This window comes from Dipodomys ordii, unplaced genomic scaffold (genome assembly GCF_000151885.1).
Source record: "Dipodomys ordii isolate 6190 unplaced genomic scaffold, Dord_2.0 Scaffold26, whole genome shotgun sequence".
In the NCBI taxonomy this organism is placed as follows: domain Eukaryota; kingdom Metazoa; phylum Chordata; class Mammalia; order Rodentia; family Heteromyidae; genus Dipodomys; species Dipodomys ordii.
The window spans coordinates 4,801,631-4,817,445 of record NW_012267242.1 but is presented as its reverse complement, the minus strand read 5'-3'; the positions used below and the strand labels follow the sequence as shown (position 1 = coordinate 4,817,445).

At 36.7% G+C, this 15,815-nt stretch overlaps 1 protein-coding gene across 1 annotated transcript in view; it reads left to right on the top strand.

Annotated features, from left to right (window-relative positions):
• The window catches only part of Ush2a (Usher syndrome 2A (autosomal recessive, mild)), a 640,567-nt gene that overhangs the window by 163,759 nt on the left and 460,993 nt on the right, over nt 1-15,815 (top strand). The window contains exon 19 of the mRNA XM_013015154.1: nt 1,644-1,788. Within this exon, the coding sequence (XP_012870608.1) occupies nt 1,644-1,788 (145 nt within the window). The remainder of the gene's footprint in view (nt 1-1,643; nt 1,789-15,815) is intronic.

Here is a 15,815-nt window from a genome sequence, read left to right as displayed (position 1 = left end):
TATACTACAGTATAATAGATACTACAGAATCTAAAATATTATGCCAAATGTCATTAAACTTTGCAGCAATCTCTACTTCACATTTATTGGTGGAAACTTATTTTTTTATGATTATATAGTTTAATGACAGAGATAACTTCTGAGAAATGTATTGTTAGAATATTCCCTTATTGCCAAATATCACAGAAGTATACTTACATCAACTTAGGTAAAATAAACCAATAAATTGCCCTACATACCACTCTAAAATGATGACAAAATATAGAATAAACATGTAAACCATTAGTTATTTGCTAGCATTCTTTAGTATTATGTACTGAATGCAATTGTAGTACCATGTAAACCATAGGGAGGGTAGTTGGTTTTTTAACACCAGCATCACCCCAATATCTAATTGTTGGCTGTGAGATCATTTGTTGATAGAAATTTCTTACTTCTCTGGGCACCGGTGCCTCATAGTTACTCAAGAGGCTGAGATAAGTCCTGTGAGACTCTTATGTCCAATTAATCACCAGAAAACCAGAAGTGGCATTGTGGCTCAAAGTGGTAGAATGCCAGCCGTGAGCGAAAAAATTCAGGGACAGCATCCAGGCCCTGAGTTCAAGACCCACAACAAATAAACAAAAAGAAAAAAAGAAGTTGCTTACCATCTTTATAATGATAGGATTATGATCATTTATACTATCAGCCTGGTTCTTTGTTGACTCAGACATCATTGTGTGAAAAGTATCTATCAGTAGCCCTGAGAAAAAAAGTATTATATCCATGGTTAGTGTTGTACTTTTCTGTGTCTTTAAATTTTTAATATATATTTTTATTGTAAAGATACTATACAGAGAGGTTACAGTTATATGAGTAATGAGTATATTTCCTATTAAGCATTGTTTTCCCCTAAATATAATTTACACCAGTCTAAGCAAATTTACATGGTTCCTTTAGACCAATTCTTTGTATAATCACGAAACAAATTCTCAGATTTGTTTGTTTGTTTATGAACTATGGAGTTCTCTTCAGTCTTGTCTCTTCAAATCTGCCACTTTGATTTGAAAGTGTGTACTAAAGAGGGTATGTCAAAAAAAATGTTACTGATTGAATCTGTATGTGGTCATTTGCATGAACAAGATAATTGAGAATTGACCTCTTGTGGATATTCAGCAATATGTTTCACAGGATTTCCCCCCCTTTTATTTCTGTCTCTTTCAAGAAAATGATATGATGATTAACATAGTGTGGGGCTCTGTTCTCATGCCATGAGCTAGCAGGTGGTATCCTGCGCTGGGTTACTGTGGGCCAAGCCTGGTGGTTTCCCCTGGACTTGTTCACAGTAGCAATGACAGTGTCACCATCTTTATCTCTACCATTGGTGACAATAACCACACCACCGTGCTGCTTTATGAGGCAATAACTCGCTTTTCTCATTTATCCACTTTCAGGAAGTAGATTATCACCTCATAAAACAGTATGCATATACTATTATCAATTAAACCCTGGCTAGTTGTAATACTTTTGTTTAAAAAAATCCCTTTTGCTAATAGAAGTTGGGCTATAATTCCCTCTGTCTGAACTCACAGAACTTTGTTATGGTGGTAGTGTTTGCAGTGATTATCTATTATCTGATTTTTCTTATTATGTTTGCCTTGAAGCTGTTGCACACTGCTAAACCTCAAGACCTGTCTTATGTTGTAAATGGACTGAAACCTTATACGATATACGGCTTTACTGTTTCCCTCTGCAATGTGGTTGGTTGTGTAATCAGTGCTTCTGGAACAGGACAGACTTTAGCAGCTGGTAAGTGAGTCTTCACAGACATAGAAACTAAATTTAGAAACTAATGCCTACAAAACTTCTCTACTTTTGACATATTGTTTGTTTTATTTTTGTTCTCTGTTGCTCCCTTTCTGATGCAGATTGCTGTCCTCCTTGATATTTTTTAAACAGAAAAAAAGATAAAAATTAATATAGTCTTAGCAATATTTATTCCAGTGTTTGTCTAACCTCTATCTCGTACTTTCAATGGGGTCAGAACTACTAGCACAAAGGCAAATTTGTACCATCTTTGGATCCTTGTTTAAAGAAGGAATTCCTTACCTGAGGACTATAATATAATAAAATCATCCTAGCTAGTTTGGAGGCAGAGATTTTGAGGCTCAAGATCTGATCCCAACCAGGGCAGAAAAGTTTGCTAGAGGGCTGGGATGTAGCTCAGTGGCAAAGCGCTTGCCTAGCAAGTGCAACATCCTGGGTTCGATCCCCAGTACCAAAAAAGAAAAGACAAAAAAAAGTTTGCTATTCCATCTACAAAGGAACCAACAAAAGTATCAGGAAAGAAGGTGTAGCTGAAGGGAGAAAGTTGCCAGCCCAGCAATTGTGAGGCCCTGAGTTCAAACACAGTGCTGTATCTCCAGAGGGAAAAGAATAAACAAGTAATAGCATACACTGATTTAAAACTATCTCTGTGTGGTGTCTACTCACTGTTCTACTGTTTTGAGGTGAGTTATCCATCTGCTTTAACCTCTTGAAGACATCATTTTGGTGACATTTTAAATAGCAGCACACCCCTGGCAAGTACTCACTCCTCTGGGCTACATACCACAGAAAGCCATCACATGCCATAGTTTCTAACAGCAAACAGGCATTCTCCTCTAGAGGCTCCAATCTGTTTTTCCAAAGGCACAATAAATGAAAGGAACTGAAAGGAGGCACGTCTGATCTTAGGCACTAGATGGATTCTAGAGATCCAATGGAAGAAAAATATCTATAGAAGGAACCTCCCTGCTAGAAGTATCAATGATAATAAGTACTCTACTATTAATTAGAGTGAGTCGCGCCAATGAGCTTGCCATAGTGTGAATAAGAAATGTCTTCTGTTGTCTCCTGTGTTGGAGGTTTGGTGCCAACTGATGGACTTTGGGGAAGTGATTGCATCCTGTGTGCTCTAATTTAGTCAGTGGGTTAATCCCTCCATAGAAGATAAAGAGTTGGAGGAAGCAGGTCTGTGTGTGACTATAACTGGTCTTGTCTTTTCTGATATTCCCCCTTTTCTCTACTTCCTGTCTGGTACAAAATGAGCAGCCTCTTCCTTCACATACCTCTGCCATCATAATGTTATGCCCCAGGACATAAGGCCAAGTGGCTTTAAAACAAATGCTCTGAGATTGAGAGCCAAAATACATAATTCTTTCCCTAACGTTGTGTCTGTTCATTATTTTATCATGGTGATATAAAAGTAACTAATACGGAGTTTCTGTGTCATGGAAGAGAGTACTCAACACACCTACACCTCTGTGCAAATCACATTCACTTATGAGGGGAAAGCACACAGGTTTTGGGCCATCTCTGACTACTAGAAGGACTGGGGAGGAAAACTAAACAAAGTCACTCAATTCTTTCTCTACCTCTTTTTCTTAAAAAAAAAAAAAGAGCCTGGACACATCTCACATTTGCTGAAAGCCTCATGCTTTCACATAGGCTAGTTTTTTTATTTTGTTGTTGTTGTTCATTATGTATTTTTATTTGTGTGTTTTTGAGACAGGACTTCTCTGTGGAGCCCAGACTCCACATTCTTGCCCCAAATTCTTGATCTTCTTGTCTCAGCCTCTTATGTTCTGAGATTACAGGTATACATGGCCACACCAGCCATATTTAGCTATTGCTATATTATTCATGGGATGATAGGCAATTTTCTAAATTAAAATTTTGCATTATCTTTATTTTAAATTTTAAAAATGTATGTACAGAGAAAAGGAAAAGCTGGAAAACAAGGGTTTGGCTTTCAACTCAGCCATTTACTAATTGTGTGGCCTTGTGTGAATTATGCAAGCTTTGTTTTTGCTCTTACCTTAATTTTGTTTTGAGTTTTCCAGTTTATAAATGAGGATATAATATTTTATCAAGTTTTTATGAAGAATAAAATGAATTAATGCATTATTTAAAGCAGTATTACCATATAGCACATTCTCAGCAAAAAATTTGGTATTGTGATTATAGTCAGATTATATATTTTTAACAAATGTATAGGAATTACAGAAATTTCTATTGTTTCTCAGTTATATATTATTACAACATTTATGTAAGAACCAGAAAGAATGACATTGCCCCATTTGTTAGGAAATGGAAAGACTTGGAAAAAATTATATCCAGTGAAGTAAGCCAGGCCCAAAGAACATAGGTCCCATGGTTTCCCTTATTTGCAATATCTAGTATATATCTGAGTCAAGCAGAAAAGGTCAGATAAAGTGATGTTAGGGAAATGAACCCTAAGATATGTACTCAAATGTTTTTTTTCTTTCATGCGATTGTTCCTAACACATTTCTAAGATTATTTCTTCATTGCTTTGTATGTCCCTCCCCCACAGTATAACCCCTGCTTTCACTGTATTTGATGTCGGTATAATTTGTGGAGGGGAAGGGGAAAAACAAATCGTTTAAATAGTGATACAGGTGGACCCATTGCAACAATGAGATGTACAAGTTGTTATGTCGAAAACGAACTTTACAACTTTGGTGTGTGTGGGGGGAGCGGAGAGTATTGGGTGGGGGGACAGGGAGAATATGGGAAGGGATGGGAAGGGGAAACAAAGGAGGAGGCCACAATGCTTGATAAGAAATGCACTCATTATCTTGCTCATGTAATTGTAACCCCTCTGTACAGTATTTTCACAATTATATATATATATATATATATATATAGAGAGAGAGAGAGAGAGAGAGAGAGAGAACAGTCATAAAACTTAGTTTATTCTGGAAAATAAAAATGAATGAAACTTTAGAAAGCCTTTTTTTTTTTGGTCAGTTGTGGGGTTGAACTCTGGGCCTGGGTGCTGTTCCTCAGCTCTTTAGCTCAAGGCTAGCACTCTACCACTTGAGCCACAGTGCCACTTCCGGCTTTTTCTGCTTCTGTGGTACTAAGGAATCAAAGGCATGCCTCATGCATGCAAGGCAAGCACTCTATCTTCCAAGTCCTTTAGGAAGCCTTAAATCTGATGGGAGATTTAAAAGAAAAATTTCTTCAGAAAGTCTGTCATTCACAACTACAACGTACATTTCAAAACTTTACCAACCAAACTATACCCATTTCAAATCTGTTGTTTTTGTAATATGGACTATGAGCCCATCATTATTACATTTACATCATTACTACATTTTCTTGCAATGGCTTGATTGTGAAAGCACCTATTACAAGCTGAATATTTAAAGTACTGTAGGAGGATTGCTAGTGAACATAATGGTTGGCCAAGAAGTTGACATCTAGCAGGTAGAACTGATATGATAGGCCTGTGCAAAGGATTCTCAGGCAGATTGATGCAAAGTTGTAAGAACAGAAAATGATATAGATGACTTTTGTGGGGAGACTGGGAAATTATCTAGTTAAATGACATTTACTTGGGCTGTAATAGTTATTAAAGGTTTTCCAGGTCTTTTTTTTTTGGGGGGGGGGTCCGGTCGTGGGGCCTGAACTCTGGGTCTGGGTGCTGTCCCTCAGCTCTTCAGCTCAAGGCTAGCACTCTACCACTTGAACCACAGCATCACTTCCAGCTTTTTTCTTTTTGCTTATGTGGTGCTGAGGAATCAAACTCAGGGCCTCACGCATGCAAGGCAAGTGCTCTACCACTAAGCCACCTTCCCAGCCCCACAGTCTTTTTTTTTTGAGAGTCAGTTTTTATTATTTTATGTGTGTTTATGCTACAATACTTATTTTTCAAATTTTATTGCAAAAGTGATATAGAAAAGAGTTACAGTTACATAAGTCAAGTGATGAGTATATTTCTTTTTGAACAGTGACCCCCTCTTTCATTTTCTCCCAGTTTTTCCCATCTTCATCCCTTTCCCCAATGTTGTGTACTTCTGTACCCTTTGTCTTGTATATAAGTTTATATGCTTTGGGAAGGAAGAATGGAAGCAGAGAAGCATGGGACAAAGGGTGAATCCATTCAGCAGTGATACTCATTAGACACTATGTTGGAAGTGAACTATGATAACAGTCTTGTCAGACATGGTACTCCCATTAAATAAAATTGGAAACACTGATCATTTAATAGACATATAGTAGGTTTTTTTTAACACATTTGGGTTTAGACAATGATAGCCAAACAGTCTCAGAAGCTGCAAAGTTAGAGCTTAAAATAGGGTTAGGTTTGTGATTCTATCCATAGAGATGGAAAAGTGTGGATGAGAATGAACTAGTGAGGACAGAGAGATTTTACAAACTGAAGCTGAAAGAAGATAGCTCAGCAAAGATTTGTATTTAGGGGGAAAGAAGAAGTAGAAAAAATGGAGACATTTCCAGGAGATACTACAGGAAAAGCCCATGGAGAAGAGAGAAGACAGGATATCCATTCTGTCATAAACCATGGGAGCAGGCAAGGCTAGCATTAATAAACGTGAGATGGGGTCTCTGAAGACCCTCTGGGGAGTGCTGTAATTAGGATAGCCAGAGTAGGAGCAGAAATAATGTAGAAAATGGAGCAGTGGCAGGAGATGCAGTAGAATATTTTTAAACATATGGTTCGTTGATGCATTGCCAAAATTTTCCATGTGCCGAATTTCCATGAAAAAGTTTGCACTAGCGTCTGTTCCCTGTAGAACTTTCTTTGCTGGAATGGAATTTGTTCAAAGGTTTTAGGGAAAAAAATAACATTTTTTCCCTTAATTCCTTCATATACTCTGTCAGTTATTTCAATTTTCATCTGCCAAGTAGAAAATAAAATCATCGGCATGACAGTAATAGAGGAAATATTTTATTATAAAATGTACCATTTTTGATTATTCTCAGATCCATAAAAAGTGACTTATTTTTACATGATTATAAGGAAAAGCCCAAATGTTTTCAGCAGATGAATAAATTTTATTATCTAAATTTTCCCAAGATTTAATATCTAAATTAAACTCATGGACATTAAGTCATAGAAATATATACAGTGTAAAGATCAATACTTACAAGTAGTTAAGTTGGTTTTAAGAAAGGGCTAAAACTTGAGTTGCTTCCTTATGATCTTTCCTGCTCTGTTAATGTATAGTAACAATGCTTCAATTTGGAGGAAATGTATTACTATAGTAAATAATACATACATGGGAAATGCAATTCTGAAGTATAATACAATGATAGGATCTCATTAGCAGAGATGAAAGATGATGTCCAATAACCATTCAAAATTTTTGAAAAAAGAAGTATCAAACATCTGAAGTGACATTTTGCTTTTTCAAAGCATCGAGTCAATGGGAAAGATGTTTTCTCTTTCGATCTTAGTTGCAAAAATCAATAGGTACAGATAAGGTTTTGTTTGAGTGGGACTTATTATTGCCTCTTTTTTCCTCAGAAGTGATTTTCTCCCAAATAACGATTATAATGGGTGCATTTCATACTGAATATTACAATGTTGCTCTGTTGGGTTTTGATGCTTGTGACAGTCTGAGGACTGGTTATCCTATGCATGTACTTGTCTCTCCATTGCAAAAATTTTTTGTTAATGTTCTTGGTGGCTTGGAGTTTGTTTTGAGGTTTGTAGGAATATTGAGTTGATGAACTCTTTAAAGAGTCCTTATTATTATTTTAATTTTTAGATTACATTTTTTTTGGTGATGGTGGCTTGAACTCAGGACCTGGGTGCTGGAGCTCTTCCAGTCAAGGCTAGTGCTCTATCACTTCAAATCACAGCATCACTTCCAGTTTTCTAGTAGATAATTAGAGATGAGTCTCTCAGACTTTCTTGTTCAGACTGGCTTTGAAGTACACTCTTCAGATCTCAGCCTCCTGAGTAGCTAGGATTACAGAAAGAGCCGCAGAAACTGAGAACGCTTATTCCCCACATCCTTCCTTTTTAAAAGTTTAATTTTATGATAAACATGGTATATAGAGGGCTTAAGGTTGCATGAGACAGGTAATGAGTATATTTCCTTTTGAACAGTGTCATCCTCTCCCTCATACTCTCCCAATTTTTCTCTCCCCCAACAAGGTGTATAGTTCATTTCCAGCATAGTGTCTAGTGGGTTTCTATGCTGAATCGGTTCTCCCTTTGTTCCTCTGTTTCTGTTTCCCCATCCCCTCCCCAGATCAGATAAACTTATACATAGGGCAAAGATTACAGAAATAAAAAACAGTGAGACAAAGGAGGGGGTAACAATGCTCAATAGGAAATGTACTCATTACCCTACTCATGTAACTGTAACCCCTCTATACAGTATCTTTACAATAAAAATATATAAAAAATGGAAGAAGGGAATAAACCAAAGAAAAACAGGAAAGGAGGAGAAAGAGGAAGAAGAAGAGGAAGCGAAAGAGGAATAAAGAACTGTAAACAGTATAATAAGAAATCTCTTGTTTCCATTTCTTGAAGTTCATTTCGATAAGCATCCTTTTATATGGTCATATGCACATTGCTATTGAGCCCTTGTGTTCCTTGCAAAGATGACCCTTTTAATTTGAGAAAGTTGTGCTTTTTCATGACTCACAAACTGAATCCAGTTTAAATTTTTTAAAGAAAATTCTTGACCATTCCTGGTCAATTCAATATTACTTTTGCCTGTCATAAATGGACCTCCATATTACAAGTGCTGAAGTTTCCCAGCTACCATTCAGCAAATCAAGAGTCTTGTATTAGGTTTTCTCTCTGAGTCTAAAGTGAAATGTAGAGTCAGTTGGCTCCTGGGTTGCAAATACACATTGTTTCGCATGCAGGTACATAAGTCTTTTGGTTGTGAATTGGACCCAGAGTGATTAAACAAGCACTCTTAATATGTTAATTTATAATTTTAATTACAACAATCTTGTATATATAGTCATTAGTGAATACTAATACAAATATTTTTCTGCCTTTTTATTCATAATGCATAAACCAATCATCCAGTTACTTCTTGGAGGTTGCCTGTTTTTGTTTCATAAAATACAACCTTTGTTCTTAGTTATGAATGCATTTTCTTCTTTCCTGTCTTGAATAATCCCTTATTAAGCTAGTCACTTTCTGCTCCATGCTAAAAAGGAAAAATTATCATGCAAATGTGGCATGCCATATTAAAAAAGCACATTACCAAACACTTTCTCATTGCTGTCCTTCAATTAGTTTCCCTTCTTTGAATTTAATTCCATTTGTTGTTAAACTACTGACTTGATGTATGGATTCATGAATCCGAGGCTGATGCCAAGAAAGAGAAGAATTAAAAAAAAAATCAAAGCCTCTTGGACGAGCCACAGAGGCGGGCTGAAATGAATTTGCTTCACCTTTTGACAAGAACACTTGAATAGCACTGGAATCCTCTGATGATTCAACTTGGCTAATTATCCAATTATTTATTCCAAGAATAAAGGGAGCATTTTACAATTAGAGAAGTGTAAAGCAGCCTGAGAAATTCAGCAATGACAGATGACTCAAGTAACTTCTAAGATAAACAGTATCTGTGGAAAAAAATAAAAACAAAACCTTGTCTCGGCAAGTGTTTGCAGGCTGTAGTTCTATGTCTTAGCAGCCATGAAATCCCCAGTACACTGAAGGTTTGTTTTTTGTTTGTTTGTTTGTTTGTGTATTTTTGCTCTTCCAATAGAGATTATTTTATACTTGTAACTACCATGTCAAATTTCCATGACTCTTCAGCAGTGTTGAAGTTGTATTTCCCTTGATTAAAAGCTTTTGGTTCAAAGCAATACTTTTTAATTGCCTAATGATATAAGTCAGTTCTTAGGAAAGAACCGCACATTTAGGAGTTCATTTGCAATATAACTGAAAAATTCATTGCATGGCAGTAAAACAATTTACTGTTAATTACAAGGAGAAGAATTTGCTGTAGCATGCCCACAGATTGCCATGAATCATGCAGCACTCCTAGAGATTTATAACAGATGTGTAAGTGGGATGAATTAGCAGGGTTTAATAACAGAGACACAAATCATGTAGACTTCAAGGAGCTTTAATTGATATACTAGAATGTGACGGGCATGAATCACTCAGCCATTCAACAGCACTGTAACATATGGTCAGCTCAATATGCTGCATCTTAAATCGGTTGGTGAGTCGTTGGTTGGCCCATATGGTGGAAGCAATATATTTTTCATGATTAAAAAAAATACATCCTGTTTTTAAAGAAATATGATTGCAAAGCATGTTTCTTATTGAACAGTCACCTGAATGCCAAACTGGTGGTGTTATTTAAATTATATTTTTTAAGCCTGGCAGCTCGTCCCAATGAATAGAGGTTACTCCTTGTAATATGAGATAGAGAGACACCTTATGAGAACCAAGCAGGTGCGGATTGGCACGCTTGATTCCCACCAAGCCGAGGGAAAACACTGTGGATGGTAGCTGGGGTTGTCAGAGAAACCTTTTCAGATGAAGCAAAAGAAAAATCTTTTTAAAAAATGATATCATTTGTAAAGAAACTTAGGAAAGCTCACCTTGCAAAAGAGCATAAGATGAATTTAATGGGTATCATTGCTCAGTATGGGAAGAGAAGGGGCTGTAATAAAACTATGGCCCCCTAATGTATGTAGCATTTATACTCTCTTTGTTTTTACTTTATTTATTTATTTTGGTGTGTGTGTGGGGGTCTGCGTGCGCGTGTGTGTGTTTTTGCATGCATGCCAGTACTGTGATTTGAACTCAGGTCTTCATGATCTTGTTTAGCTTTTACTCTGAAGGCTGGTATTCTACTGCTTGAGCCACATGTCTACTTCTGGGCTTTATGTTATGAATTGGAGATAAGAATCTCATACACTTCTCTGCCCATGCTGGTTTTGAACTCTGATCCTCAATAGTTAAAATAACAATTGTGTACCTCCAGTGTCCAGCTATACTGGCTTCTTAATTCAATATTTGGTCTTTTGGAAGCAATGAAAGAAACCCCACTAAAGCACTGGCAGGTCATCCTTTGGATAAGACCACAATTTGGTGTCCTTCCTGCAGAGTTATTTCTGTGGGTGGAAGCAGGTATCCTGCTTGAAGACCATCACTGGTAGTGTGCAAATCTGTTTTTATTGGAACTGAGATCTGGCAGCTTTCAGAAAAGCTTTTGCAGCATTAGTAAATTTGACAGACTTGAAAAAGGAATATTGCAGCCTCCGAACTGTGCTGCCAGGATTTAATGTCAACAATTAAAATTTATTTTGATCCTTACCTAGTGTTTATTACTGTTTGTATACACAACAGACCTTACTAATACAGAGCTGCACTATTAGATGGAATTACCATCTGTTCAGAGTGAAATGCTGGCATCTGTCTTAGATGCTAAAACTAAAATGATATTATTTCTAACAAAACAAAATTAACTGCTTTTTACTCATCACCTTCTACTCGAAGTGTGTGAATGCATCCAAGGTAAAGGCTTTATTTATTTACACATATTTTTGTGCATTGAAATACATAATGACCTCAGTTGCCAGGTCTTCTTAATCTAAAAGCAGACTTTCTCAAGTTTCCTATTGGTCTTCTTAGCTATAGCAACAATACTCTTAGCCTTTCTGAAAGTTCACTCTTAGCTTTATAATGAAGTTGCTGTAGATCCTATAACAACCATTAAAATGCCACAGTTAAAATACATAAAAAGTAAAAAATGACTGAATCAGACAGGCTGTAGTCGCATTTTGACATAGGAGACCCTCCCTCCCCGAAAAATCTTGCAAACAAAGAAGTTAAATAGACAAAAATTCATCTGAACAAAGTTGCTGTAAGTCCCACAGTGACACCTTTAGGAAGATATAAACTGTATCATCTCTGATAGGTTATTTAACTTTTCTTCCTACACAGACGCATATAAAAGATGTATAGTTAACTCACTTCCCTTTTCTTTTGGGAAAAGCCTAAGCATCCTTTTTGTTTTAAGTCCTTAGCTTTTTTTTCCTTTTCTTACCATTAGAAATTTTGAAGGAGCAAGGACAATGGTTCTTCCTGATGTTCGATCACTGAGATGTTACTTTCTGAGAATCGTAGCCTTCAATTCCATATATCACAAAATAATAAATCGTGTCACACCAGCCTTTAAAGCATGTACATAGTGCATTAACTGTAACTGTAGTACATTTATTTGTGCTGGAGGAGACTTGAAAATGATTAAAAAATCAATACTTTGCTGTCAGAGAAGCAAGTGTTACGATGCATTTAAGTAGTTAATTGCAAAAGGCTCATAAAAGCTTCAAGTTTGGGTAGCAGGGATGCCATAATTACAAGCCAAGCTCCTACCTTTCATGAAAGGGGTGGGCTTTAGGGAACAGCAGTCACTGTAATCTCTGTAACCATTTTGAGCAATCTCGAAATCATGGATCCTTTGTCCTAGTTACCTCTCTCTACGATGCTAGTTGTATATGAAGTTTTCAGTGATCACCAGAATGATGGTGAGTTGAAGCCTGGCTCACTCACCAAGTCCACTTAAGTTCTCTAAAAGCAGTGCTTGTCTTTCTTGATGACTCGGAACATTTAGGTGAAGCTGCTAAGAAGTGAAGGAAAAAAGTTACAAGGTTCTCTTCATGGTCTTCTCAAAGGTTCAGGGGATCCCTTTGAGAAGTGTTTCCTGAACTATTCAGTTGGAGGATTTTCCAACTAGAGACATCCTAGACATAGCCCCATCTCTTACTCTCACAAATGAGAGAGACTGAAACAGAGAGATCAAATACTGGATTGGCCAGTGTGTCATGATATGGGTCCATAAGAGCTAGTTTAGAACCTAAATATTATCCTTCTGCTGGTTTGTGCTACTGTGTGTGTTCTTCTCTAGAATGTGACCAGTAAACAAGGAAGGAACGGACAATATATATTTCACTGTCTTCTCTCACATCTGGAAATGAATGGTCAACAAAGTAGCATCAGGTGACCTCTTTAAGTTGTGGGAAGAAGTCTTCCCTTTCCTGAGCACTGATCAGTGAGCAGTTGTGACACAGTGGCTGCTGAGACATCATATTTTTGTCCCTAGGATACCTCAGCACACTCTGGCCCCACCACCTTATAAAAGTCTCTTGACTTACAGTGTTTGGCAAATTACACTCCCTGCCACAAATTCTCATCTTTGAGAAAAATTGGAAATTATTTTCTATTGAGAAAGTACCTAGAAATGTCAGTCCCATGTTAGTCTGTTCCCCGAGTAGGCATTTTCTCTGTAATAGAAAGTAGATGATATTTTACAATAAGAAATGATGCAGCCATGTAATCTTCATAGACAACACATTCTTCCTTAAAAACAAATGATTACAAAGACATGAGTGCCAGTAATAACTTCACAGTTCTCTTGCTATGATGCTCCAAACTTCACAGGACATAAATTTTGCAAGAATAAATTTATTCATTATGATACGCTATTAATCAGATTATAAAGTAATAATGCTGCATGAAGAATGTAGATTAGCACAGTATTTTATAAAAGGATCCCTATGAATACAAGAGACTAGAGATTCGATTACAGGGCTATTGAAAAAATACAAGAACATTGCAATTTTGTTCCAAATAAAAACAAACATTCTGTTTTATTCTTTGACACGATAGCTGTTAAAAATGCACTTCATGCTTTATATTTAAGAGGGTTGTCTAAGCAAACAAAGGCAGGTCTTGAATACAGATGAATTTTGTTCTTCTGTGATATGTAATTTGAAAGATGTGTTGTTATCTAGTAGCAATAGTGCCTTACATATTTGTATTCAAATTTGTTTTATAAACTCAAGAGTAATTATGTGTTTGTGTGGTATGAGCAGTTATTGTTAAAGCTTTGCACTGAAATTTTAGACTCATGATGTACATAGTAAAAGAGAGACAGATATAAATTTTAAGAGATTCGTCTAAAATCTGGACAGAATTGGAAATTAAGCAGTAGAATATAATCTCCAAAAGTAAACATGACCCTCACCATTATTCTATGTGATCTCTTAATTTGTTCTTTTGTAATTAAGTGATGTTTAAAACATTTATTGTATCTATAATCACTTCAACAATCTGGCAAATAATCCTTGATTATCCCAGTTCCTCAGTGCCTTGCTCCCTCGGTGTCTCTGTCTCTGTTTCTGTCTCTGTCTCTGTGTGTTTGTATGGGGAGGGCACAGTCTACTTTAATTGATCTATAGCTTCAACTTAATGCTTCCTTCTAGTCTCAGAGGAACTTAGCAAAGGATAACATCATAGAGTACTCCTCCTTTCAAGCAAACTTGGTTGACTCCTCTGTGTGATACTATACAATACACCAGCTGGAGGGGTTCTTTTTCTATTTCTTTTCTTTTTTTTCTGTGGAAGGATAAAATGTACACCATGGTTCCACTCATTCTCTATAGGAGACTTCTTGAAAACAGTCTAATTTCTTGGTGGCATAATTCCTTGTGAACTGAAAGACTATTCCACAACTTGTTAAAGGTCTGAACGGTCAATGTTAATTTTTGCGCATGCTGAATAAAAGAGTGCCCTAATTAATTGAAATCTATTTGCCAAATTTGAACAAAGATGTGCTCTTACTTTTAGTTGGTATTCTATCTTTCCTTGTTGGTTTCTTGTTTTACTCTGAACTTATAATTTTAATTAAGTAGTGATTGTAGATTGTGCTATCCTGGCAGAAAGGATTCTGAAATTCATAGTTGTACTGCCTGCATCCAGCAGGGCAGTTAGAATACAAGAGTAGCAAATATTAATTGAGGAAGTAAGTGCTTTTTTTAAAAAAAAAGTTTTGTTCCTTTTTTAAAAAAATTTACTTTTATTTTTTTTGTAAAGGTGATATACAGAGTGGTTACAGTTACATAAGTAAGGTTATGAGTACATTTCTTATTGAATGTTGTTACCCCCCCCGCCTCATTTTTCTCCCACAGGGTGAACTAATCCAACAAAAATGCTAGGTTGGAGCCAGGCACTGATGGCTCACGTCTGTAATAGTACTCAGAAGGCTGAGACCTGAGGATCACAGTTCTAGGCCAGCCCGGGCAGTTCCTGAGACTCTTATCTCCAATTAACCACCAGAAAACTAGACGTTGCGCTGTGGCTCAAGTGGTAGAGTGCTAGCCTTGAGCTGAAGCGCTGAGGGACAGCACCTGGCCCAAAGTTCAAGCCCCATGACCGAAAAAAAAATGCTAGGTTGGAGATAACTCTATGACTTAGTCGTGGGGGGGGTACTGCCAAGGAGTTGGGGAGAAGAGAAACTGAGGATGCTTTTTAAGTAGTGAAATTCTCTTGTTTGTAAGACATACATGAATTTTAGTCATGCTTCTTAAAACTTTTGGTTAAAATGGAATGAATCTAGGACATTTGTAGCATCAGTGAAAATTTTATTAGTTAGTTCGGAGCTTCCCATACAAAAAAACATCAGACCCCCTACATCCCAGAACTCTGGAGAATCTGAAGTCAGAAATGAAAAAAGCACAAAAAATAATAGGACAGTTCAAAATACTATGTTTGTATTTCTGAAAGCAAAAGAAAGAAAGAAAGAAAGAGGGGCTGAGAAAGTGGCTCCATGGTAGAGTGCTTACCTTGCTTGCATGAAGCCCTGGGTTCGAGTCCTCAGCACCACATAAGCAGAAAAAGCCGGAAGTTGTGCTGTGGCTCAAGTGGTAGAGCACTAGCCTTGTGCTGAAGAGCTGAGGGACAGCACCCAGGCCCAGAGTTCAGGTCCCATGACCAACAAAAAAAAAGAGAGAGAGAAATTGGGAGATTAAAAAGTCAGCATGTAATTGGTCCTGCATCTATATTTCTGAGCTCAAGACTTAAAAAAAAAAAAGACAGCACTTTACCCTTCCCAAGTTAATCAAGAATGGCCTGCTAAAATTTTAATATAATGTTGGATTTCAAACACTGAAAACAAACTTACTGAAAGAAGTTTCTGGATAACTTACTCTTTTATTTGGGTTTAAATTAGTTTGAAATAGGATCATAGAT